General features: G+C 31.1%; 3 protein-coding genes across 4 annotated transcripts in view; 1 reads left to right on the top strand and 2 right to left on the bottom strand.

Moving 5' to 3' along the window:
- LOC125064922 (mitogen-activated protein kinase 1) overlaps nucleotides 1-19,479 on the bottom strand; it is a 64,894-nt gene extending 45,415 nt beyond the window's left edge. Inside the window, exon 1 of the mRNA XM_047672234.1 lies at nucleotides 19,092-19,479. Within this exon, the coding sequence (XP_047528190.1) occupies nucleotides 19,092-19,219 (128 nt within the window). The 5' untranslated portion in view covers nucleotides 19,220-19,479. The remainder of the gene's footprint in view (nucleotides 1-19,091) is intronic.
- A 321-nt stretch (nucleotides 19,480-19,800) lies between these two features.
- LOC125064924 (calcium release-activated calcium channel protein 1) lies at nucleotides 19,801-24,208 on the top strand. 2 transcript variants are annotated; one of them, XM_047672236.1, is made up of 4 exons: nucleotides 19,924-20,046; nucleotides 20,333-20,420; nucleotides 21,620-21,769; nucleotides 22,347-24,208. In XM_047672236.1, exons 3-4 carry the CDS (start codon nucleotides 21,632-21,634, stop codon nucleotides 22,875-22,877), a joined length of 669 nt encoding a protein of 222 aa, XP_047528192.1. In that variant the 5' UTR covers nucleotides 19,924-20,046; nucleotides 20,333-20,420; nucleotides 21,620-21,631; the 3' UTR covers nucleotides 22,878-24,208. The 2 variants fall into 2 exon arrangements, with proteins under 2 accessions (XP_047528191.1, XP_047528192.1); XM_047672235.1 differs by lacking the exon at nucleotides 20,333-20,420 and having other exon boundaries at nucleotides 19,801-20,046.
- Nucleotides 24,209-24,531: 323 nt separating this feature from the next.
- LOC125064925 (MORN repeat-containing protein 3-like) lies at nucleotides 24,532-27,211 on the bottom strand. Its single transcript, XM_047672237.1, has 5 exons — nucleotides 27,066-27,211; nucleotides 26,932-26,995; nucleotides 26,615-26,862; nucleotides 25,651-25,838; nucleotides 24,532-25,004 (listed from the first exon to the last, which is right to left on the bottom strand). The coding sequence occupies exons 1-5, from the start codon at nucleotides 27,208-27,210 to the stop codon at nucleotides 24,897-24,899; spliced, it is 753 nt and encodes a 250-aa protein (XP_047528193.1). The 5' UTR covers nucleotide 27,211; the 3' UTR covers nucleotides 24,532-24,896.
- Between the last annotated feature and the right edge of the window lie 13 nt (nucleotides 27,212-27,224).

Genomic DNA, 27,224 nt, shown 5'->3' with positions numbered 1-27,224 from the left:
ATCCAACTTTGACTTTAATTTGGAAGTTAGCCTTATTTATGTTAATAACTAAAAACCATCAAAAACGGGTGATAAATTGTCTTCATAATTACAAATTTTACTTAAACCTGTGATAATTTTTTAAGAAACAAAAGTGATGATTACGTTTTAATATTAAGTAATAACATCCTTTAACATTACAGTGATTGTGTCAGATGTGCTTACCGAAAATGACCTGCTGTTGGATAAAAACCTCTTTTGTTTAAAACAAATTAAGATATGAGAAGAGATGGAATTAAAAAGTTTGGGAGATTCCATATGTTACAGATTAACTTCCGAAACAACTTGTATGTGTCTCACAATGAACACATTAACGAGCCACGTATATATAGAAAGAGAGACAGCAAATGGTAAATTTAATAGTACTTGTTTTTAAAACAGCATTATTCTTCTCTACATTGGGACATTGCAGCTAATTTTGAAGATAAAACGTTTTCCAATTCTTGTTTAGACAGTATTAATATTGATTAGTATCTGCTATATATTCTGTGATTTTCTAATTAAGGAGAACTTGAATCTTAAATTTGACATTAAACCGCGATCACTGGTCCATTACTGTTTGGCGGAAATATATTAGAACATTCATTTATAACCTCAAAATCTAATTTACTTGTTTTAATACACAGGGGAGTATTTGAAAGACATTCAATTTATTTGAAATCCCTAAAGATGGGTGTTTTAATCAAATCGAGTTAAGAGATAAGCTGAATACGATATACACCCTGGGACGTTTAATATCGATAAACTTGCTGTTGTTCATTGATCAGTTGCTTCTTTGTCCGTAGTCAGTAGATACCTTGTAATTAACCTGGTTAGAGCGCGGATATACGTTAGGTACATCGCTTTTGAGTTATATTAATAACATTTTTTCTCGGTAATCGTGAACGAAAAATGTATATAAATGTTAAACTATTTCGTATACAGAATTTTTACAAAAAATAAAATTAGATGTAATACCAATAAACACGCCCAGTACCCCTGAATTTGTATTTATTACCTTTTTTATTCATCAAAAGATTTTTTATTTACATTGAAATATTAAGTAACACAATACTACAACACTAAGCGCACCTTTGGCTTATAAAAGATGTTCTTTATTTTTATTTTATTATTTTACACAATCGATCGGCGCAATTTACGATACCTTCTGTCGCCTTATAAACGACGAAACATCGTTCTGAAAGGATCTGTGACACTGCGGGCCTGGGGGTGCGAGGTTTTCGGGAGACATATTTATCGGTAACGCCCAATCGAGCAAAATCAAAGACATATATTACCTACCTCTTTAAAATAGCGACATTAATTAAATATACACATATATATTTAAGCTAGCTAGGTCGTATACAACGCTGCTGCTATGATCAATATAGCAAATGAGTCGTTAAATAAGATGTGTCATCTTGGCTCATACGATTTAACGATCTGACATTACCAATGGACGTTTATTATTAATGGTCTTTTAACTACAGTAGCTCACTTACTTTGTAGATTGAAACAAAACAAAACAAAATATTTAATAATAATCAAAATTAAAATGCTTTTTAAGTGACTATTAAAGTATTACCTGCATTGAATCTAAACAGAACATTGCATACTTTTTTATATAATATCGGCGTAAAGTACATCAACTTGAAAAATATTTTTATCTTAAGCTGTAAATATACTTATGAAACAAAATGGATATTAAACTTAAAATCCAATATTAATCCAAGCTAAAGTTGCGACGTAGAGATTGATTAATCTTTAGCAAAATTGGAATCTCGCCAGCAAGCTGAAAGGAACTATTATATCTTTGGTAGCTAACGATTTAACTTAAAATACACTTACCAAAGTATTTTGTTGTGAAGTTAGTAGCTGTTATATAAAATCTTAACAAGCCTTATTACATGGAAAATGCCCTTTTTAATCCGCTTAGAGGCTCTTGTTGTACAATAATAGATGCGCTTGGGAAATAGAGATTCAGACTTTATTTTTAATACTTTTACATTGAATTTTCTGTAAAATAACTTGTAATTTACGACTATTATGGATTTAAAACAACAACGTTTAAAATAGCATGAATTAAGTAATTCATCACACAAAACGTTCATAAGATTTTACTCTCGCCGCGCAAACAATGTAAATAAAGATTAATCGAAAAATAATGATACGTATCTTTTCATTATGAAAATACAAGAACAGGGGTCACAAAATAAAAATGAGTCCAAATTGAACAATAATAAATGCACATATAATATCAATTTTATTGAAACATTTAAAATCACCTATAACTGGCCAATTATTAATTTAGGATTTTTAATTTGAGCATTTACTTTTTAGACCTTTTTGGTACGTATAATTTTCAAAATGAAACTATTTTCTATTTAACGGTTTATATCATAAAACAATATTCATATCATTTATACTTTTTCCTTATACGATAAATATTTGAAATCTGAAAATACTTATATCATCCATTGAATCCATCATCAAAGTGATCTCTTACAAAAAATCTAGCTTAAATAAAGATTTCAGTTTGCTTCTCACACTATAAATTTCAGCATGTCTAATAAAAGCTTATTCAAGTTGTTCGTGAAGAGATATTAGTATTTACGAAACGTATACGCAGCGTGTAACACGGAGGCTGTAATTTTCGACGAAGCTAAATCGACGAACCGTAAGTGATAACATTACGAGGTCGCCCGAGGAGCGCGGGTAACGTACCGCGAATATGTAAAATTTCAGAAGTCTCCGTATTTATTTCATCTATGAACATAATTTCTTATTTTCCGTTTTATAGCTTTCATATTGGATCATTATTTGGATAAAATTTTGTGCGAATATATTTTGTAATTGTGTTGGTTTAAATATTCATGTTTTAGTTCTAAGTAAATAATTACATAGTGGATGAGTTTTAGGAGAGCTTGTTAAGGGTATCTACGGCCAATCCGCTAAACTTTACATTCATGTGTTCCAGGAAGGGTGAGCGCCAGTTTAATTAATAAACATATGCATATATTAAGTTCTCATGTTAGGCAGCGTACGGTATGAGGAATGCCCAATATTTTTGAGTGTCAATGCGCGTTAACTTAGCAACAGATGTCCCTTACATTTTATATTCAATAATTTAAAACTTCGTATTTCTGACATATTGTAAACATTTATCATAATATGTAAATATATTTACTTTAAACATGGCGATACTATGGAACTATAATAACAATATTGTATTTTTTTAGCATTAGCAGCCTGTAAATTTTCCCACTGCTAGGATAAAGGCCTCCTCTCCCTTTGAGGAGAAGGTTTGGAGCATATTCCACAATGCGGGTTGGCGGAATACACATGTGGCAGAATTTCGTTGAAATTAGACACATGCAGGTTTCCTCACGATGTTTTCCTTCACCGCCTAGCACGAGATGAATTATAAACACAAATTAAGCACATGAAAATTCAGTGGTGCCTGCCTGGGCTTGAACCCGAAATCATCGGTTAAGATGCACGCGTTCTAATCCCTGGGCCATCTCAGCTCTTAATATATTATAATATTGTATTATAAGCGTCTTTACTGAGCAAATTGTTAGCTTAGTTGCTAGTTAATCTTACGAGATTCTTTATGACGAAAAATATAAATTACAAGTATCAAGAAATGTTTAAATCGCAAACTTATAAATTTTATCGAGGCTCTATTATGCTACATTTCACAACTAAATATAAAACATACACCCTAAGGTTAATGTATTTTACGCCTTTTTGAGTGAAATATCGTACGAGAAAATAATCATCTATAAGACCTTTTTCCATTTATTAGGTTGTCGTGTAATTTGAAGAGACTTCGACCGTATTGTTTACTTTCTGCTTGACCTAAAATTACAATAGAGTTTGAAAGACGACCTCTCGAAACGTGAAATGACAAAAACGGGTCGTAACCCTCTCAGAAAGATATACAATACTGTGGTAATATGTAGAAAAACAAAATGTCACTTTAAGACAAAAAAAAACTGTTAGCAAATTTCGAAGGGATTTGATATAATCCAGTTACCCCAAAATTCAAAAGATATTTGCAAAAAAAAAGAAAAAATTTCAATACATGTTATTAATGCTGTTTAAACTTACTGAAATTGCATGATTTTTAAAATAAATTAGCCAAAGATTACAAAGATATCATCGCATATTTCAGAACTAATGACAAAATATGGTCGTGTTCTTAATATTGTGTTGGAATGCAACAATATATTCGTACACATCGAATTGTAACCCGTCAACCCTTACGGTGACCCTTGGTTAGATTACCGTCTTACTTTTTGTACTGAAATTCATTTGAAATTGATGCCAGAGTTGTCAAAATACCTAAAGGTACTGACCCAGCTTTAATAAAATATCTGACACTGTAATTCCTTTATTAGAAGCCTGTGGGTGAACACTGATGATATTTATATAGCACCAGTGTTCACTTAGAGCTAAGAAAAGTGTAAATTCTATTCTATCATACTCGTAAACCGATGACCACATTTAACTTGACCGAAAAAGTTCAAGCGCAGAAATTAAAGCATTTCGAGGCACGGAAGTGTAAACGTTGCCAATTTTCAGATTCCATGCCGCTAAATAAATTCTCGACGGAAAAATTCAATAACTTTTTATCGGCCAAACCCGAGATTTAAACTCAGAATTTCGGAATATCTGACCTTAAAAGCTTGTCAATAGATCAACGAGGCAACCATAACGTATTTATAAACAGTCATAATGGCCTCTTATTCGATAAGTACTTACGATACTATGGTTATTGCGAAGACTATTTTGATATCCATATATTAACAGAATTGCTAAGGTGACATATCGCTAATGGATAGTTATATTTCTAAGCCGCGCCTTCGACTGCTTCTTACCCTCCACGCGATACCACAATTTATATTGTAATTTATACCTACACGAAACTTCGTTTGATTTACTTAAGAAACAGTCACATAATGTTCCACATCGTCATACAATATACCTGCTGTGCCCCTACATTAAGTGAAATAAACAATCAGACCTCACTTAGGCATGTAGGTATATTAAGCTATTATTTTTCACAAGGCACGTAGTTTTCTAAGATATTTTCCTCGTGAGCGTGTGAAGTAGTAATTAGCACATAAAAGTTATACAAGTTCTAAGTATAGTTTATGACTTGACAGTTCGAATATTATATTAGCAGCAATAACATATTACATTGACAGTAAATAACGCAACTAATCTAACCTACTTAGACACAATACGTGATTCATCAACGCAAAATGATTATGTGAAATTATTTTACTTTCATTATTATTATTATACTATTACTACTACAATTATTATACTTTTAGTGCATTTTTATTGACTTGCAAGGTTCATCCCGCTTGTAAGGAAAGAGTATAGGATGAGTTAAGTGTGACGTACATTGTTCCAGGATAAAAAGTTACCTATGTAGTATTAGGACATTTTGGCACAGGTTTAGTCTGGATAGGTCTTGACCTATCACGCCACTATATGCACAAAATGAATTACGCCACTTTGCCATAGATATAGTCTGGACTTAGCTGGCAAAGTGGCGTGATTGTGCTATAAACATATATCCATCGAATCTCTCTCATTTACAATATAATTGACTTATTTAATATTCAACAAAATATTTCAGTAGTAACGAACCTTAAAGAAGGTATTATTTTAAATGCATCAATATCTTATATATAAAATTAAAATTATATAATAACTTTTCCCCAATATCAATCACGTTAATAAGATCGATAAATAAAAGGTCATTCGTAATAAATAAATATAATAACATTCATTGCTCTACAATTAATTAAAACAGTTCGAATCTTAATTAAGGAACATTTGTTAGTCGGTACGCAATTTCCTCAGATGAAAACTTCAGCAACAATTCAAGTATAAGTTCTCTTGGAATTTGATTAGTACCGTAGTCTTTGTCGAGGATATAATTTAATAAATAATATACAGAAAGAGGTTTTATTATTTAAGGTTCACAATGCCTTCTATTGTTTAACGGACACGGTGTTAAATTTTATCGTTTTTATAGTCATATTAATTTCGATATTTAAAATATCAATATTAAAACAACTCCATCCAATTTTTGAGCCATAATACAAAGCCGTTTTCTCTTCAATTTAATTCAATTTATCAGTAAAATTGTTAACGTTATCGTAATAACACTCGATTGTATGGAATAAATATTATGTTTCGAGTAATACATTACATATTTTGTTATTTATTATTCAAAGTATATGGATCATATTCTCAGTACAAAATCAAACCGTTGGTTGGTTAGTCGATTCTTAGCTAATTACACAGTGCTTTCTCACGGCCCTTTTAAGTTCCGACGAACTTCATCCAACCGTACCGAAAGTAATTATAGTAAATGTAAATATATCAACAAAGTTTATATATTTCATGGAAGCGAATTAGGATGTTTGTAAATGACGCAGAAAATTTTGCGCAAAATAATTGCTCGTTTATCAAAATTGTCTATGTCTGGAGACATGGCGAAGAGCCACAGTACTTTCTTAACTACAAATTCACGATGCCGTATATCTCATTCAAACTTTATTATAATAAGGCGCTGTCATACTGTTCGAGATATTCGTAATAATCTTCACCCAGGTGACCCTACCAGATGAAGTGTAGTAGCGCCACGGCGCCATAAATTTTCAGCATTACCCGTTGAATTTAAATGTCATAATAATATAATACGTACATATATTTTAACGTATTTTCAAACTAGCTTCATAACTGTGAACAATGTTATGAAATTGTAATATGAGACAACATCAACTCAATTTAACTCGAAAACAAAGCCATCCATGAACAAAAAGTTCACTCTGATGTTACTCTTGTCTAGTGACCATTGTTCAGAAACAATGGTATAGCCTATTGGAATAGTGATGGACCGAGCCGCTTAATTTAGAAATTGAGTTCTATGGAACTCGTTCTAAATACGAAGCGTTGCAGAAATAAAAATCACAGTACTTTGGAAAAAAGGTTCCATAATCACATCCTCATTTACAATTCTGGACAAGAAAAATTGCATATTTAAAAAGTATACTAAAAACGCCATTAAAATAAATAAAAAGCCTGTCGTTTTAAAATTTCACTGCTATTATATATATATATATATATATATATATTGCTATCACCTTTAAGCTACATTCGGTTATGTATTCGTAGAATGTGCGTGAAGAACATATTTTACAAATCGTATTACCGACTTTTTCCGTAACATCTATACAATAGAATATTTTCTCATATTTCAAGTCCCGGCATGTCCTAACCAGTTTTATTATACGTATTGTATGTCACCCAGTACACTATTACCATTCGTACAGGAAAAAGGGCGAAAATACACGAATAGATACGGCAGTACACGATGATGTAATGTCATAATATGCCACAATTATCTGACTCACGACTAATCGTTGTAGAGTCTACTTCCGTTTACCACAAAAACGGCTTCGACTTCTTAATCCTCATCTAGCTTAGCTAAACAATGGCGGTATGAATAAACATGGAACTATGTCATCCGTTTTATCTTCAGACTTAATACGGTTTCCTTTAAGCTTCAACGTATGTTTATTAATAAGGATACAAGCATATTTACAAAATTGTAGTTGGACACGTAATTATTCTAAAAAAGGATACGATTGTAATTATTATAAGTAAAATGGTGACTTTTAAGCATTTAATTTAATATATTTCAGCACTAGGTTTTTGAGAATAATTTCCATCAGCTAATCTAGCTTAATTTTTGTATTAAACTTATAGCTGAAACTATTTTTTTCATGATAATCACTACGATCTTTAACATCAACAATAATTAACAAGTACTCAACTTTTCATTTTACTGAAATTTAAATCACGATTCGAGACATCTATTTTTCTATATATACAAATATTCATTTATAATAAGTAACTTTATCATGCAACGATGTACGTTACAGACTTTAAAGTCAGGATATGTAATTAACAAATTATTTTCGTCATTAAAGGTGAACGAACGGACTTGTCGCAATGTTTAATTAAGGCTAATTGAAACAATCAGTACTACATAAACTCAGATATTAATAATAAATACCACATGTGTATAACGTCTTACCTAATTAAGGGGAACATGAAGGACGAATGACCGCATTATACTATAATGCTATTATAATTAAACAGTTCATAAGCTTAAGCCTTATACGCTCAAATATGTTACGGATTTTGCGCAAAGCTGACGACATACACAGAACTCACATACAAAGTTTCGGAAACTCCAACATCACAAAAATATAGTCATTTATTATGGTATAGGTTGACGGACGAGCATGTGGTGGGCCACAATCAGGTGGCCCTGATGGTAAGAGGTCACCACCACCACACCACGCCAACAGACATTGACGCTGTAAGAAATAATAACTATTCCTTACATCACACCAATGGGCTACCAACCTTGGGAACTAAGACGATATGTCCCTTGTACCTGTAGTTACGCTGGGTCACTCATCCTTCAAACCGGAACACAACAATACTGAGTGCTATTGTTAGGCGGTAGAATATCTGACGACTGGGTGGTACCTACTCAGATAGATTTGCACAAAGCCCTACCACCAAATAATTTAAGTAAGTTATTTTCATCTGACGACTTACTAAACATGTAACACTAACCACTAATGTAATTCAAAGAAATTTTATTTATTTAAACTTTACATCTTGTACATTATACATCATCCCTTAATGACTAATTCGATCAACCGTTTGTTATATGAGATAAATAGAGAGAGAGCCATTACATCACGGTCCGTTTGACCGTGTAATTTCTCTTGTCGCGTCATTTGACCTATCGACCGATACCCGACATTACCTATTTGTGTCGATGGGTTCATTCCCAAGAGCAATGGAAATAGCTAGAAAATAAATCGAAAGTAAATACATACATTTATCTTCTCCTTTTGAGGAGGTATCGAAGATTAATCGACCGCGTATTATTCGACATATCTACCGTAAAGCGATTTTTCGAGAAATATCCGTTTGTTTTATTCATTGGACCGACTCATCCGATTGTGTAAATAGAGGACTATAATCAATGTTACGCAATAAATTTTCAAAATGATCATTATTACAGATATTAATAATTGCTATTGTAATACATGAACATAGCAGTATAAAAAAATTGTAGCGAGTTGAAGCCAACGAAGTGACAAATTATCAACGTTCATGGCTGGCTTGGCGTGGTCGTGGTAGTGCCCCAGCCCGGAGGTCCGGAGTGCAATCTAGCGGAATAACTCACGCGGCGAGACGAGAGCAACATTGCTATCGAGCGAAAAGACGTAGATTTCTATTGTAAAAGATTTTTCGTTTTATGTTCGTGATATCGATTTCAATTCTAGACCTTTCAATAGAAATACTTGATGTTTATTTTCTATCGAAGCGATTGGAATTGAAAATAAATGCCTTGAAGTAAAAGTCTACTTCATAAAAATATATTAAATAGAAATAAAACTTACATTAATGTTATTTATTTTAATGATTAATTTAGTAACCAGATTGGAATTTCGTATACGATAATAATCGGCTGCTATAAATATATAAATATACGATATTAGAACACATTTATATCAAGTTAAATTGTGCAAATATATATTTACATTTAAGTTATATATTTTTAGAGGTTTCAGGAAGCTGATGAAAGTTTCCTCAATTGCGACAAAGTTTTTATTACAAGGAATAAAAAGTTATTCAAAAACTTTCTTGGTTCGGGAGAAGTTCTACTAAAATTATTAGAATATGTTATATATAGAATTACAAAAACCTTGGATACAATAATTGACACTATAAGTAGAGGAAGGGTTTAGTTTAAATACTAATCTTTAAACAAGATTGATCGATTTAATTGTTCTGTTTATTTCTTTCTATTTGCCAATAAATATTAGATCTTATTTTAATTGTTGTTGATTTTCAATTACTTCTTTTTCATTTTTACCTCGACTAAAAGTAAATAAAGGGGACACAAAAAATCCTTAATAATTTATACATTATTTTGTCTTACCAGAATCTATTAATATCTTATTTTTTTCTGTTTGAATTCGACTAGCGAAACGCGGACGATAACAATATTCTACTAAATAAATAAACAATTATTTTACGGTTTCTAAGAAATATTTTATCATAAATAAGCTTAGATTCCCGCGTTTACGATACGGGTAATACTTAGCAGATATAAGTCCATTCAAATAGAAAACAAATGAATGAATAATATAATTTTAACGAAATCCATATCCCATGTTATTACTTGTATTGATAATATCGCAACTGATTTATTAAATAGATATGAAAGAATATAATTCGTTTTTTATCTTATCATCGAGCAGCGATAACCGAGTGACTGCTATAGCTAATAAAACAAACTAATGGCACTGTTCCTAAGTATTTTTTTTTAATTTTCCTTCAAGTCAGTCCGTAGACATTGTAGTTTATTGGAAGAAGTGTTAATAATAAAAGCGAAATGTCAATCTTCCCAGTTTTATTCATCCACTAGCTACACGTGCCGACTCTATGAGAAAAATAAGGATTTTATCGATACTATAAAAGATAACGCTGTCATTTGTGATGCATCAGACGTTTTGAAGACCTACATACCTCGTATACAAAGTTTTTGTTTATCTCTTATAGTTTTGGCAGCGTTCGCTTTTAAAGCGCCTGGATCGACAACTTTCTCTCTGTCTGAGTCAGCATCTTGAACTATAGTTGAATTTGTGCACTAAAATGTTTAACATATTAATGGTGATGATGATGATGTCGACCTGACTGATTACGATCACGGCAGGCAATCTCAAGGGAAACTAGGCAACTACGATAATTATATTATAAATACGAAATTAACTCTATTTCTCTGTTATGGCCAAACCACTGAACCGAAAATTTTGGTATAAAGCAACCTTGAACTCCAAGGAACGTATATAGCCAACTTTTTTATGCTTAATACCTGACGAGCAACCGTTCAAAATCCAGCGAAGCCGCGCTCGGCAACTAGTAGGACATACACACAGACGCTATCTTTATTCCCTCACTCTTATAATCCTATGGAATATCAAATACGACACATTCGTAGAGTTTAGTCGCTAGATCAAAGGCTTAACGTGCTTTGCAAAGGACTGTACGCACTTCCAAATTCTAGACACCTAATCCCTTTCTTATCAGCACGATCTAGGTATAAACGTCACTTCTTCGTAATATTACGATGATAATGTTACCAAATCTTAACAACGGCAGTTTGCAATTTGCTAAGCGATATCGTACCATGTGTGTACATGTGTCACTTTGTAGCGTTAAAGATGCAACATTGTCTATGATTACAATGTATCGACCCGTATCCCTTAATAAAAGTTACAAGAACAATTGGGGTAGCGTCCGGGCCTCCTACTCTAATACGAAAAAAAAACCTTAGACAGCAACAGCTGCACGAAATGTACACTATGACTGAGAATACTTTTTAATTTCGCAGCATAGTAGAAAAGGTATTTGGATCGTTAAAAACAAAATGAACCCGAACACGTTGTTTATGTAAAAATACAACGTTTTATACACGTGTTTCTGACACGAGATATGAAATAATACAAAAAAAAAATGTTACATTTAGAGTCCAATTCCACTCAGCCATGACGGCATAATGTAGCCACGTGAATCGAAGATTGTAAGTTAAAATTCGGGTAAGCAAAGTAATTAATTCGTATTTATTATTAGTCTCTTATCGCTGAAGCAAAACACCGTAAGGAAACCTCCATACACATCACCTCCACGGATGAAAATCTACGATGAAAAGTTACATAGATCAATCCGCATTGGAATGGCGTAGTGGAATAACTACTTTTACTATCATATATAAATGCGTATTTATATTTAAAAATAACTTCTATTAATAACTAATTAGTTTTAAAGCTTAATAAAAAGTAATATAAGTTTTTATTTCGAAGAAACAACATAGCACGGCTTATGATGTAATCATTTATTGTCAAATCTATATAAACAATAAAATATTAATTAATTCTCTACGTAATTTTTTTGTAACACTCTTCTTTATCTTATTTACTTTAAAACTCGTCAAAGATAATTATTATGCTTCTTTTAAGTTATGATATTATAATAATATACAATCAATATTACATTGCCTTCAGGTTTGATAAACTGGTCAGATAATATATGATACCCTTATTCTATACATATTTCGCATCCATCTATTTAATATAAATATTTAAAAAAAAAACTTCTATATACACGTTCCAGTAAGAGTATTAAAAATACTTCAAATTTTATCCAAGCTATACCTAAAACACAGGCAAGTTTGCAGCACAGCATTTTGCAAATTTTCCAAAAAAAATTTTATATACAATATCTTAAGATTCTGTAAGTTAAAAAAATATATATATTATCTTTGCAGTGAGTGATATTCCATTAAATTGAATGGCGAACGATGTATCTCCATCAAGCGCCTTAGGCAATTTACTCATTTTATTTATAAAGTAAATATAGACTATGTGGGAACGTAGCTTACAAAATCCTGTGGTTTTAGATCGGAAAAAGGATATTTTATACATCGCTACGGAAAGAACAATTAATTCAACATGAATGAACACGGACTTTAAATTACCTGTAATCGCTTAATGTTGCGTAATGCTGCACTACAATAGAACGTTGAAGGTTGAACTTACGCTATGCTAAAATAAAAAAAATCAGCCAACATTTGAAATTTTTATCAAAAATTATGACACTAAAACTTTACAATTGTATATAATTATCAGAATATTATATATTATTGAAATGAAATGAAATGAAATTAAATTAAATAATCTTTATTGTACACCACAAATAACACGAAACGGACAGAAAAAAAGTAAAACGAAAAATAAATGTTGAATACGAGTGTTGTACAATGGGCGGACTTATGGCTAATTAGCCATATCTTCCAGACAACCCAAAAATATTATTATATTAAATGAGACTTACGTATTTAATATAATAGCTCAACGAAACAAATACCCGAAAAATTTAACGATCACAAAGTCTACATAATTGTAACAAGAGAAAAATAATATTGGCTCACTCAAATTTAAAACCGGAACTCGGCATTACATTTAATTATAGCTACCCTAAGTAGCAGTAACAATAACTAACCAGTGACGAACCTGTGCATCTACCACAAATAAGCAAATGAAAAATATGCTTCACAGTCGACGGATCACATTATAATACCGTATCCCGGGTTCCGGAAACAAACAAAACAAAAGCATGATTAATACCCGCATATTCTTATATTGTAAATAAAAATATATTTTTTTTTGGATCGATTCGGACAAATCCAGAAACCGCAGTCAAATTATTATATTAATAATACTACGTGAAAGTAAAGTAGAATGATAGTTTTTAAGCAGTGGATCTCGTAAGAGACGATTTAAGGGATTTTATTTAAGCGCATCTAATATCATTTCAATCCCACTACACCTTCTAGGTACCAGGACTGTATGAACGTATCAGGCATGGAAATAAGCATGACCCACCCATGCATAACGATTTTAGTATCCGTAGCATCCGCTTGTCGTCTTGTCACATCCGTATAGATCCCGTTCTCTCGTACAAAAATATTCTCTTTATTCAGAAGAATGAGACTATGCCTACAACACCGTTCCGGCACCACCAAAACCGTCGCAGGTCAAGGACGGAGCATGAACAATTGTCATCGAAAATATTTTGCCAATGCGATACTTCTCGTGTGTTGAGAACTTTTCTGAACTGAACCTTTTTTCTGACACGTTCTTAGGGCGGTAATGGTATGAGACGGTGAAGTGGGAAGGCACTTTTAATCGCTGCAACCACCTCAAGAACTAATCCGACCAACTAAGGCATACCTTATGAAGATTAGATAGAAACATTCAGCTGCAGTTGATGTTTCCCAAGGTGTTTATGCACTGTGCCCACTTCAAAGGAGATAACGGCAATCAAATGATAATGTCATCAAGTACAAGACGTACATAATTTATTACAATACATTCACTTTATCATTACATAGTAGGTACATAGTATAAAAAAGTCGCTTAGCGCTGTTTGTCCCTATGTATGCTTAGATGTTTAAAATTACACAACGGATTTTGATGCGTTTTTCTTAATAGATAGATTTATTCAAGAGATAGTTTTATATGTATAATACATGCATAACATAGTAGAGAAACACTGATAATTTTAGACGTTTCTAAAGTGATGTCGTAAATAACCACATTTTTTGCGCTTACTTGGGAAAACGCTGGCTGAGGAGGTAGATCAAAATAATGTACTACAGTATTGTACACCTTAAAAAGGTCTTCAAAAAAGTCCTAGATGGTATATGTCTATCTCTTGGGGATAATAATAATTTTTAGATAGATAATTTTTTTGTCCTTTACTTACTTTTTAAGAGAAATAATGGCTTATTTTCGAAGCGATTTTAAGCAATACAGTATCAATCCTAATGTTGTCTTAGATTTTCGCGATTATTACACATTGAAATAAAACTAGTTTTTTTTAACGGATTTAATCGCGTATATTAATTATTATATTTTAACATCCCGATGTTTCGTCTGCCCGTGACCACGAACACTGCAAAGTGCTCGAAACGTCGGGATGTTAAAATATAATAATTAATATACGCGATTAAATCCGTTAAAAAATCTAGTTTTATTTCAGTATCAATCCTTATACAATTAAGTACCCAAAATACATCGTGAATTTAATATAGACGAATATGGCCCTTTACAGCATATAATTTAAATGAATATTTCCGAGTATATAAGATATAAGAATTTAAAACGCAGGGACATAGCGGTTTGCATTGTCTAATGACTGGAAAACTGTGAACGTTGTAAGACATTCTGTAGTATATTTAGTATCAGATTTGCACCCGAGCGAAGCCGGGGCGAGTCGCTAGTTCTAGAATAAAAAACAAATGAATAACGCAACTTCTTATTTCACAGCGCATTGCCAAAGTAAGAAAAAAATCATACCTTTTTAAATGGCTATGCCTAGGGAAGCGGTGAATATAAACCATTAATATGTCCTCGTCATCCCACCAATTTTGTTATAATTTCAAGTTTATTCTTTTGTAAGCTTAGCCTGTTATCGTAATTGATGGTAGGGCCCTTGGTTTGCAAGCATGTCTGGGTATGTACCATCTAAATATTCTTACTTCAATGCCAAACGGCTAAACTTTATAAATATGTGTTCCGAGTTTGAAGTGTGAGTAAGCGAGGGTTATTACTATGGTTGGTCGGTGACGCATTGCAATGTATACGTATAGGCATGTTTAACATTTCTTACGGTGACAATGTCTACCGTCTAATGTCTAATGGGCGGTAGTGACCACTTACCATAAGTTGGCCCATTCGCCCGTCGGAGTTTCTAATTAAAATAACAAAAAATTAATAATAACTTAAATTTGTCAAATCAAAGCACTTCTAAGCTGTCGCTGACGGACTATCTTTTATTACAACCAACCCTTTCAGGGCACAAAAGATTATATCTCCAACCGATGTTTAAGCAAAATCTACTTAATAATAAGGGATGACAGACTGTATGAAAATTCGTCATTTCTGATGTTCGAATTCGATATTATACGGATGGAAATTGGTATTTATATTTCTGGTAATAAGATAATACAGTTAATGCTTTTTTTGGTTTTAATTTATTAAAGTTGGATATATTAAAAATAGTGTTAAGTTTAGTAACCCGTTTTTGAAGATTCATCAGCCAAGAAGGTGAAATTGGGAATGAAAATTTATAAAGAAGTTCGTTTTTTTTTTTTCTTACAGCGTTTGATAATTGAGTTGGAATTATTTAAGAAAAACCGTTGGGTTTCTGAATACACTATTATTATATTTGCTAAACTAAAATAATCTTTGTACAGTTTATGAAATCAGAATTATTAAACGACAATTTAATATGCATAAACATTTCAATTCAAAACTAAATAATCGGGGACTTATGAAACTCTAAACTTGGAAGAGGGTTGTTTAATAATTATTAATGTTTTGAATAAAAATAATCTTACTTTGTCTCCCATTTCTCTTTCATAAATTCAACATTCATTGATATGTAAAAGAAGTTTAAATTCTCGTTTTTGTTTCGTTTGTTTCTTTTTTAATTTATATGGTGCGAAATACATCATAAATATTTAAATACTAAAATATATCAATATATAGTAATTCAAATGAGTGTTATTTCACTTTCGCTGGGATTAAGAATTTTAATTTAATATGCGTTTATATTTTTATAATGGCAACACAATCAAAATAAGTTACTCCGCGTTATTTCCGCTAAAATATCAAACATTTGATTTATGGAATTCAGAATTTAAATTTGATATGCATTTATATCTTTTATAACGGCAGCACTATGTTTAAAATAATTATTTTTAAATTTCAATTTGAATCAATCAACTTAGTTATTCCGCGGGGTTTCTATTTTCGCGGTTTAAATCCGCACCGAACTGCGTCAAAATATCAAAAATATAAGTACTGTAACACGCAAATTATCGATAGATGTAGTTACAATAAAACCACGTTATAAAATATTTGTTATAAATCATAAATAAGGTCTGTCTCTACGTTACTAGAACTGACTATTTTATAATTGCATGTTATCAATTATAATATCTTATTAATAGAAACAATTCGAATAATATATATGAATATAAATAGCTTCTCTCACACTATTACGAAATAGATTTCGGTATTTGAAGATGATTATTGTACAGGGAGAGCGTTTGTACGTGACCGGAATTTGATGGATGCCCAAGACTCGATAGGAATACAGTCGTATCCGACGCTCGTTGTCATATCCGTATATAATATCCGAGAGTATTTTTTTTTCTTTTGTTATACTGCTCAATAGAAAATAAGATGTATATTTGGTAACAATCGTTATTTACATTTAGCAATTATTAGATAAAATAATCAAGATATTTTAGGCACAAGATGATAGAATATTGTAAGATACGATGTAACTTTGTAATTATAAAGCAATACAGAAAGTCAAACGTTTTTTTTTTATTGGTTATCTAATCTTTAAGCTAACTAGTATTTTATATCTATACATAATTCATGTGAGCTCGAGTACTTTCGCATAATATTACAGGATTTAACTAAATTAAAAGTTACCACCGATTCGAAAATGTTGAATTTATCAAAATTAACCAAGCAAAGAAACTCGAGATATAACCAATTTGTACATTTTAAATGCAATATTTTAAACTTGTATTTTTTTTTTATATATAATGCAAAAGATTTTACAAACTGCAGTTTTTCCTGTAAAAACAAATTTGACACTCGATGACGCGCTCGAATAATGCGTGCTTATGCTTTATCGGACATATTATAAATACGTAGGCAATTATTTGTCTGTTTGTTACTTATTCACGACTGAACTACTGAACCGATCGTAATGAAATTTGGTATGGAGATAGTTTGAGACCTAATTACTTTTTTTTGTACGGGATCTATGGAAGAAATTATATAAAAGGAATGGAGTCGCGAAGACAAGTAGAACATTATATTTAATGCAGACAAAGTCGCTTATCATATTCTAACATTTCACGATCGACATTTTTGTCGAGTTTTGCGTTAGTTCATTTCGGAATAATTCCACTGGAAGACCAGTCAGAGAATATTCTGATAAGAATACTCATAATCGAGTATTTACAATCTTTTCTGATTAAACGCTTAGTATTGTGATAAGGAGTAATATGAGTACAAGTTGAGTGTGTAATTTCTGCACACAAAGTCACAAACATTTTGTTCACTTCTCGGAATAGATTTTCATAAACTCTATATTTTATATATAGACAAAGGAATTTTTAAAATTATTATGATTTAATTATTTATACATGGCAACAAAACAATAATGCATAAATATATTATAATAAACAAATACGAGATGTGATACATCATGTTTATTTTTCTAATAATAGTTCATAGTGAAATTTTGTTCAAAACCGAACAGATATTATAAACATTTAAGCCCAATACTTAATCAACCTAATTTCATGCTCTTCAATATGGTTCTGTGTGGAATTTTGTCAAGCTCTAAACACCACAATTTTAAATTATAAAAAATCAACAAACCAAATAATTTTATACCCTTTTTTATTTAATTGTGGTATGTCGTAATTACCTTTTTAACTTTTTCCCGTGAGATTATTCAAAAGTAGGCTTTTACAAGCACTATTGAATAGTAATTTTACAAACTATATCAAGTGAAGCTACCGCAGTGTAGATTACATTCCGAGCCAGTGTTCCAAGAAGTAAGTAAAGTAATTGTAAGCTGTCTAGGGCATTTGGAAAACATCCATGTCATATTAAATAATTTACTATTTCTTTTCCATTAACTTAAAAAGTACATTTAATTAAATTTAAATTGTAGAAATCAGTATGATAAAAATCAAATAATCCATTAATATTAAAAACAAACAAGTACAATTGAATCCACACCATATAAAACATTCATACAACAGATAAACCAAAATAGGTAGATTAGAGTGATGTCATAGATAACTTGATAAGTTCATAATCAAATTAAGAAACCTATTTACCGATGCATTTTAATAAAAATACAATAAGAGTATTGTAGAAAAACAATTATAAGTCTAGTTATTTTATTGTAACAATTGCTTGTATATGAAGTTAAAAGAAATCAACTTATAACTACTGATTTCTTTATAACTCCATCAATACAAGATAATAGATTGATTAGTTGAACTCATTTGACTTCAAAGATATATTGTTTATTGTGTTTTTATTTCATATTCTGTATAATCAAACAATACCTTTTTTTATTTTATTTTTGTACTACGCTTTTACAGACAGCTTGAAACAATAAACAAAATTTTAAGGTTATCAAAAAAGTAATATAATAAATAAATAACATATATATAATAAATAAGCCTGCCTGTAAATAAAATTACGCATACAATTATTTAAAAAGGCAGGTTGAGGAAAAACCAAATTAAATTAGTAGCTATTTCATATTAAGTCTAAAATACTCACACAACCATGCCATAGGCTCCCTCGCCAATGTATTGGAGGCTCTTGTACCTAGGGCCAACTTCAAAGACCTGACCTCGTACAATCTCAGCATTAGGATTGGTGCTAGCAGCTGCTGCAGCTTCAGCCATCGCGACGTTCAACAAATAGGAAAAGCACTTAACCACAGATCAAATGTTTACAGTATGTTCCTGTCACAGTATCTCTTAAATCTCACGGATCACCGGGCGCAAACCAGACAATTAACATCAACTCACAACATATAGCCAACAATAAACCAAAACAAACGCAATATCCGACCTACATTATCCACTAGCAAAGCAATTCGCTTATCATTCTCGTTCGCCCGTGCGCCCGACTTTCTTGGACACTCCCGTACGGACGCAATACCGTTACAAAAGTGAGTAAGATAAATCTATCCATCTTTTTTACTCCCAGTCTGCATAAGACACTCGGATACTCAATCTAAAAATCATAAAAACAAACTATAGTAAAATTTGCCAATTATTACTACCACACATTTAATTAAAATAATTTGGAAAGCTTATTTTTGTATAATATCATAATCGTTCGAGTCGATATTTATTCAATAATTTATTTCGTTTATAGTCTATCTCAAATGTATAATTTTTCTCTGTCGTCTTACGTATGCGCTTGCCGCTTACGTCATTTTACTAATTGTTATTTTTGATGGTTCAAAAATGTTTTTTTTTGTAAATAATTTATAGTTTAAATCCCATTTCATAATTTATAAAATATTCAATATTAAAATATTCCCATGGAATATATAACGTTATTGGAATACAATTGACCTCGTCCTCTTAATTTGAAGGACTGTCGTGTAATTTGTTTAGGTATGTCTGTTTGGTCAGCCAGTACTGTCGGCAATAATCATCACTGCAAGCCTCCGAGCAGTCGCTACAGTTCTTCTAAAAATTGGTGTCCAAATCTGACTAAGGTATGATGTTCATATAAGTATTTATTAGTTATGTTAACATTTTGTTTTAGGTTCCTAATACTATGCTTTATAATTGTACCAATATATTCCAATAATTTATATATTAGATACTTATCAATTAGTTCTTTTTATAACTATTTAAAAATTACACAGATCATAACATAAAGATTCAGTATTACAATATATTATGTTTTTAAGCACCTAAAATGTATTAGTTTTATATTTATAAAATTATAAATTTTCATAACAAAATTATTCTTTGCTAATTCTTATTTTTTTTCTTTAGTGTTATTGATGACAGGTCTTTTATGAAGTTAGTATTTGGTATATCCTGCACAGCCTGAGACGTGATTCAACTATTTAATTTTATAAAAGTGAGTTTATGAATAGCAATAAACAGGGCAGAAGGGCTTCAATCATTAGTTGTCATTTTAACTGTTAATCTTTATAAATTAAACTTATGAGCAAAATGTTATTAACTTAATCAATATTTGCTTTGTAGTTTTGGGTTTAGTGCTGTCTCATTGGAACTGTCATAGTAAAAGGCTTTCTGTTAAACAATGTGTTTATGTTACAATACTTGTAAGAGAAGTTTATTTTATATATTAAAAATAATATACCTTTTATAAATATTTAATGCAATCTGTTCAAAATCATAATGTTATAAAAATGAAGTTCTAGATAATTTTATATTTTCATTGATGAAATTGCTTGTATACAAAACCAAAACATACGTATATAATTACTTCAATATTTGTCATGTGGCTAATAATTAACTCCTTGAACTACCTACACAATGGCTTACTTTAATGCAAACTAATTGTTCAATATTCTATCTATTATCTAGAGAGTTTATCGTTTATTTTATTTTTTTAAATTAATATACAGCATCCATGGGCTCACCGTTCATCATGCCTTTTTTTACATTTTATTTTTATAAATTGTGGAGTTATACATATATTTTTACTAAATATCAGCTGATCTTTGTTGGACTTTGCTTGTCGTCTTCTTGGAAGACCAATGTTATTTATCGCCATGCTATCTAGAAAAATATTTGTCAATTTTCTATTGAATTGCACATCAGTCTGTTTTATTAAATATGTAAACCAAATCATTATTTCTGCTAACTTAATTTTCAAACTTATATATAAAACAAGACCACATTTACTAAAAAATCTTTCTGAATTTTATTTGCATTATTAATTTCTCATCTTTACTAAATATCTCTTCAAAAGAACTTGTTATAAAAACACTTTATTTATTCTTAAATAACTACTCATGTGCACTCCTATTTATAACACCAGCTTCTCGGTAGCACATTGAAATAATACATTGATGAATAAATGGATTGAAATAATACTACATTGACCTTTTTTTAAAAGATAATTAAAATGTTGTGGCTTCAATATGGATACTTAATACAATTCTAATAATACCTTTATTAGTTGCAGACTAAGTCCAGATTGAAGTTTCTATTCAAAATTAGTAATGATTTCAATCTTTAAAATATAACATTTTGTAAAACTTTACATTATATGATAAGGTAACTAGAAATTTTCTTTCCTTATATTAGCACAAGTGTGTCATGTCGGGTGAAACACCAATACAGTCGGGGGATGCATTACATACACCAGCGTACCTTTCCTGGCGGAAGCTGCAACTCAGCCGAGCAAAACTTAAAGCATCAAGCAAGACTTCAGCCCTTCTCTCCGGTTTTGCCATGGTACTATAATTTGCTTATTTTGTTTATAGCTAATTATGATTACATAATTTTCAATGAGATTATTTTTATATTGTCCAATGCGATATTGAATCTCAAAACGATGATGGGGATTGCGAAATAATGAAACCATTGTTTTTATTTTTGTACATGTTTATCTGTTTATGCGTCAAACATGTATGCCAATATTCTATCCGATAGTCGATTTCCGGCGTCCTTGTACCTCGGTATGTACTTCCGTGGGGGTATTGGATAAAATGTTGGTATGTGTTTGTGTACTATGCGGATATGTTTTTTTCGTGTTTATGCACACGACGATCTGTACAGTAAAATGTGGTAAAATTGTTACGTTAAAGCATGTGTGTTCATTAGCTATCGTAACTCGATATCTATATTATATTCGACATTGTGTAAAAAAAGTCTGAGTTTTTATTGTCTTTTTAATCACGTTGCAATAACTCGTTTGCTTAATACGTTTGTGATTATTAATTCGATATAATGTTTTCATAAACAATTATGATAATTACGTTAACTTTTAGAAACGTGACCTTTGTCTAAAAAAAAATATTTTCTTTAACAGGTAGCAATGGTTGAAGTCCAATTGAATCCGCCGTCTCAGACCAAAGTACCCCCTGCTATGCTGGTAGCTTTCACTGTTTGTACCACTTTGTTGGTAGCAGTCCACATGCTGGCCCTCATGATCAGCACCTGCATACTCCCAAACATAGAAGCAGTCGGCAATCTCCACAGCATATCACTAGTCCACGAATCTCCACACGAAAGGCTACATTGGTATATCGAAATCGCTTGGGCGTTTTCAACCTTGCTCGGCTTAATTTTGTTTCTAGTTGAGATAGCCATACTTTGCTGGGTGAAGTTCTACGATCTGAGTGAAACGGCCGCGTGGTCAGCCTGCGTCGTATTAATACCGGTTATGATAGTATTTTTAGCGTTCGCGATCCATTTCTATATGTCGCTAGCTACGCATAAGTATGAAGTGACAGTCACAGGTATTAAAGAATTGGAGCTGCTCAAAGAACAAATAGAACTAGGTGATCATGACTCGAGGATGAATAATCTAACACTTTTAGACCAGAATAGGGCTGTCTGATCGTTAACTGTTATTATATATACGTGTATATATTCAAAATAAGTTTTTTTTTTTTTATAATAGACGGAGTAATGAGAAATGTATTTTAAATTATATATTTATGTTTTAATACGATTGCCTTAATTTGGTGCGATTAATCGTTTGTGAATTACTAAGAATTTTTTACCGTAATTATGCTAATAACGAGTACTTATCAGCACGTACTTATTGGGTGCCAATGTATTGCACAATTACAAATATCATACCTTGAAAATATTATATTAAGCAATGGTTAGATTATTATCGTTAAATTTACGAGTATATTTATAGAGCGTGAAGAATAATTAAATCTGTTTATATCACTAGATATAGACGAAAACAAAAAGTCAAATAAACAGATAAAATAAAGATTTGGAAATCATATCAAAACTTAGGATCGTGATATAGCGCCCGGCAAATAATTACCTTCGATTAGAAACATAATTAAAAAAAAAACAATGACATGTCTAGTAAATAGTAATAGAATTGTAATTATATAGAAAAAACACGTTGAACCTGAATCTCTGTGGAATTAAAAAAATGCTATTTGTCCATATATTTTAATCGAAATAGCGTTAAATAACAAGATTGCTCAAAAATACTTTGAAATTCAGGGATTTTGTTTAATATATACATAGTTTTAAGTTTTCATATTATTATGGTTTGACAATATGTATTAAGTAGGTATTTGTAAATCGTGACTATAAAATTGTAACACGATGTTTGTTGTCGGTCTTATCGATATGCTTCGACTAAATAAATAACTACGGTTATGTAAAGGTAGAACTCGCTTGGTTCAAATTTTCAAATGATTTTTTTTTTACCTATGGACTGTAGTTAGCAAAATATATATCGATTAAAAAATGTAATACAGAACATAGAATAGTTTTTTTTTTTTTATTGTTATCGCAAATGTGATTAATATTTCAGCCGTATATTATCACGTACGCAGAATAAATGCGCGCCACGGAGACGCAAATATTAAAACGTTTATCATTCATATCTGCTATGATATTGTTTTATTATTCAAATGAGAATGTGTCGTTGAAACCATCTCTATTCCTTTGTTTCCGATATTGAGTAAGTGAGACTGAGCTTATAGAGAACAGTATTGTTTTTAAGTGCACGATTTATTAAACGTCGCGTCGTAATAATTCAACAGAAACACGTCACTGAGCAAGGCAACGCTAAACTTTGTCCGAATACGAACAAAAAGTTTAACAGAAAGTATACCCGATTCAACAAGAATAATAATATTATTATGTAATTTACACTAATCAGTGCCTCAAAATTTATCAAGTTCTGTAAAATATTAAAAAAACATTACCCTTGTCTAACCCCTAGTGTTGCCAAGTCTAATTCATTACCTCTTAACTAATCCAACAAAATGTACGCATTTTGTTGGATTTATATACTTCGTTCAACTAGTACATTCGTATATATTTTCATAAATATAGAACTCGTATAATTCATTGTATAATAAAATCATGTAAACTTACAAAAATTGTTAAAAAATGTCAATTACTTGTATATATTTCGACTTTTTATCATGTTTTAATTTATACAACTTTCGTATATCTGTATTTTGAATAGAAAATTGTAATCAGCCGAGTCTACGTTTTTATACATTTATGCAACTAATGGTTTTTACTTAACAGGACAGTATAATATATATAAGTCGACTTATCGTGTTACTAAACTTTTTACACTCGATAAGAACTAATGTCTTTGTAAATTATATCTTAAACAATGTTACCAATAACTTAATCATGTATAAAAATAGTGCTATCAATTTATATAAATAATTAATTGAACTAAAATTACATTATTGATTGTAAGTTACTTAAGTAATCAAATAATTTACTGTGATATGATAATGACATAGTAATAAAGTTCTGTTTATTTTCTTTACATAAGGTTTATTAAATAGAATATCATTTAATGATGATTTAAACGATGTTGTTATATTTATGATGATCTGATTGTATTTCGCAATAAACCTTACATTTCGTCAATGCAGTATTTTAAATTTTTATCGATTTCTCCTATTTGTTGTTTTAGCCAAAGTTCACTTTCTTCGAGCAGTTTACGTGAATTCCGAAGCATTTCCTAAAATAATATAAGTTTGTTGTTTTTTTTTTTAAATTATTATGGAGGGGTATTGTTACAGTCCTTAAATGTCATGTCTTGTGTAGAAGGTATTAAGTCTAATGTTTCACATGAACTTGTTGCTTTTTCATTTGTCCTATTCACTGGAACATCTCTGCTAATACGAGAGTATAAACCTGGTTAACCAAATAGCGTTATGGGTTACGGAAATAAATCATTCATTTGAATGTGTTGCACATTCTACGAATTATAGTTATTAATTGTACTTTTATTTCTAATTAATTGATTCTAAATACAACTGTCTTGGTATATACCAACTACGCTAACTAACTATAGTAAATTCCAAGGTTCTTGGTTCAAATCGCGGATTAAGGAAAAAACATAACTGAGTAGGGTATAAAAACTCAGTGGGTCACTCCCTAAGTTTTAAGGATTGCACTAAAATATTGCCGTGCCTTGGAAAAATCATATGATCTGAAATATGTCCTGCATCTCACTATCTAGTAGATGTATTCGCTAGACTGTTTCTTGAGATTAGACATTGTGTCGGGATAATGAATATGAAATTTATGAAATCGCTACGAAATGCAAATCTCAGTTTATAGTACGTTCCGTTGCGGAGATTTCATTTTTAGCTATTTATTACCTGCGGAATAGGATACGGTGTGGGTAGATCGCAAAATTGGCGGATAATTATGTCACACATCTTCGATTGAATACACAATCCTCGCTTCCAGCATCCTTCTTGCAGCTGACCAGTGTGTAAATGGTAGAAACGACCTAATCCGTCCCTGAAGTCATCAGCCCAATGACCCTCGTAACGATTGCCATTTGCTAAATATTTAGAAATTGCATTTCAATCTAAACTGGTTAAATCGTTCATGAGCGTTAACCTAATTCTATTATCGATTCAAACTTAATTCTGCACATTAATACGTGAACATTGAAATTAAAAATATAATTTAAATAAGTGTTCTGCGCAATAGGTATGCACAAAAACGTCTGATTTTGTCACAAAGTATAAACTATCTGTTTACACTACGTTCTTTCTAATTTTATTGAGAATGAGCTATTTTTACTTTACAATTACACTCCAAAAATCATAAGTGTGCATATACGTCTCACATTTTCGTGAAACTATTGAAAAATAAATAGAGCCGTATCCGCACGATGAGTTAAATAGTTGCGGTTGGTTTAAATTAAGGATTTTTTATTTTAAGCACAACGTTAACCAATACTTTCCAAAACATATTTTATTTTTAGGTTTTAAGATATACTAGTTTAAAAGTTTTAACTTTAGTAATAAAAATATACTTTAGGTACTGAAGTAGTTTCATAAAAGCCCCTTTGGATCGTCATACTACAGTATTGATTTAAATGCAAAACTACTAGCAGTTCGGATTTCGCAAAGTAGATTCTACCGAGGACCGCCAAAAAACTCAGTACGCATTAATGTTCTACAAGTGAAAAAGGAAATAAATATTCAATATGAAGCATCAATAGTGCAATGGTTAACGGGCCTCCTAACGATGTAAAAAGTCGCAGGATCGCTCCTGACCCCGTAGGCTATTGTAGTCCCCTACTACTAAAGACTACTACGACATACTTACCTTGAACAAACATTCCAAGTCCATCTTTTTTATCCATTTTCCAATATCCGACGTAGAAAGTACTATCTTTATACCATATTTTTCCGTAGCCGTGTCGACGACCTCTTTTCCAAAATCCAAAGTAAACATCTCCATTTTCGTAGTACCTCCAACCTATCCCTTCCGGTTTTCCCTTTATCCAGTCACCTCTATATTCTAGACTAAAGGTCCCATTAGCCAATTTATTACTGAGAGTTCCAAACCCATGCCTTTAAATATAGATAACGTTAGGTTAGGTAACATATACGAACTTATTTGGATGTAAAAGTCGTGCTAACCTAAAACCTTTATACCAATCTCCTTCGTACAATTTTCCAGTGAATGTTAAAAATAATCCTTTGCCTGTATGATGTAATCATGTTTATTAAATAAATCGTTTAACTACATATGATTACCTTTTTCAAATATGTACCTTCTTTTAAATCTTTATTCCAATCGCCGACGTATTTATCGAAACGTGATGTAAATATTGCCTTATGTACACCGTTTTTAATAGCTTTTTTTTCAGCTGCTAATAATAAAGGGGTGAATGTTTTTGGTTTTTGATAGAAAGGCATAATTCGTATCTATA

The sequence above is a fragment of the Vanessa atalanta genome, chromosome 6, assembly GCF_905147765.1.
Source record: "Vanessa atalanta chromosome 6, ilVanAtal1.2, whole genome shotgun sequence".
NCBI lineage: Eukaryota > Metazoa > Arthropoda > Insecta > Lepidoptera > Nymphalidae > Vanessa > Vanessa atalanta.
The sequence above is the reverse complement of the archived record's forward strand: the minus strand, read 5'-3'. Positions and strand labels throughout refer to the sequence as shown.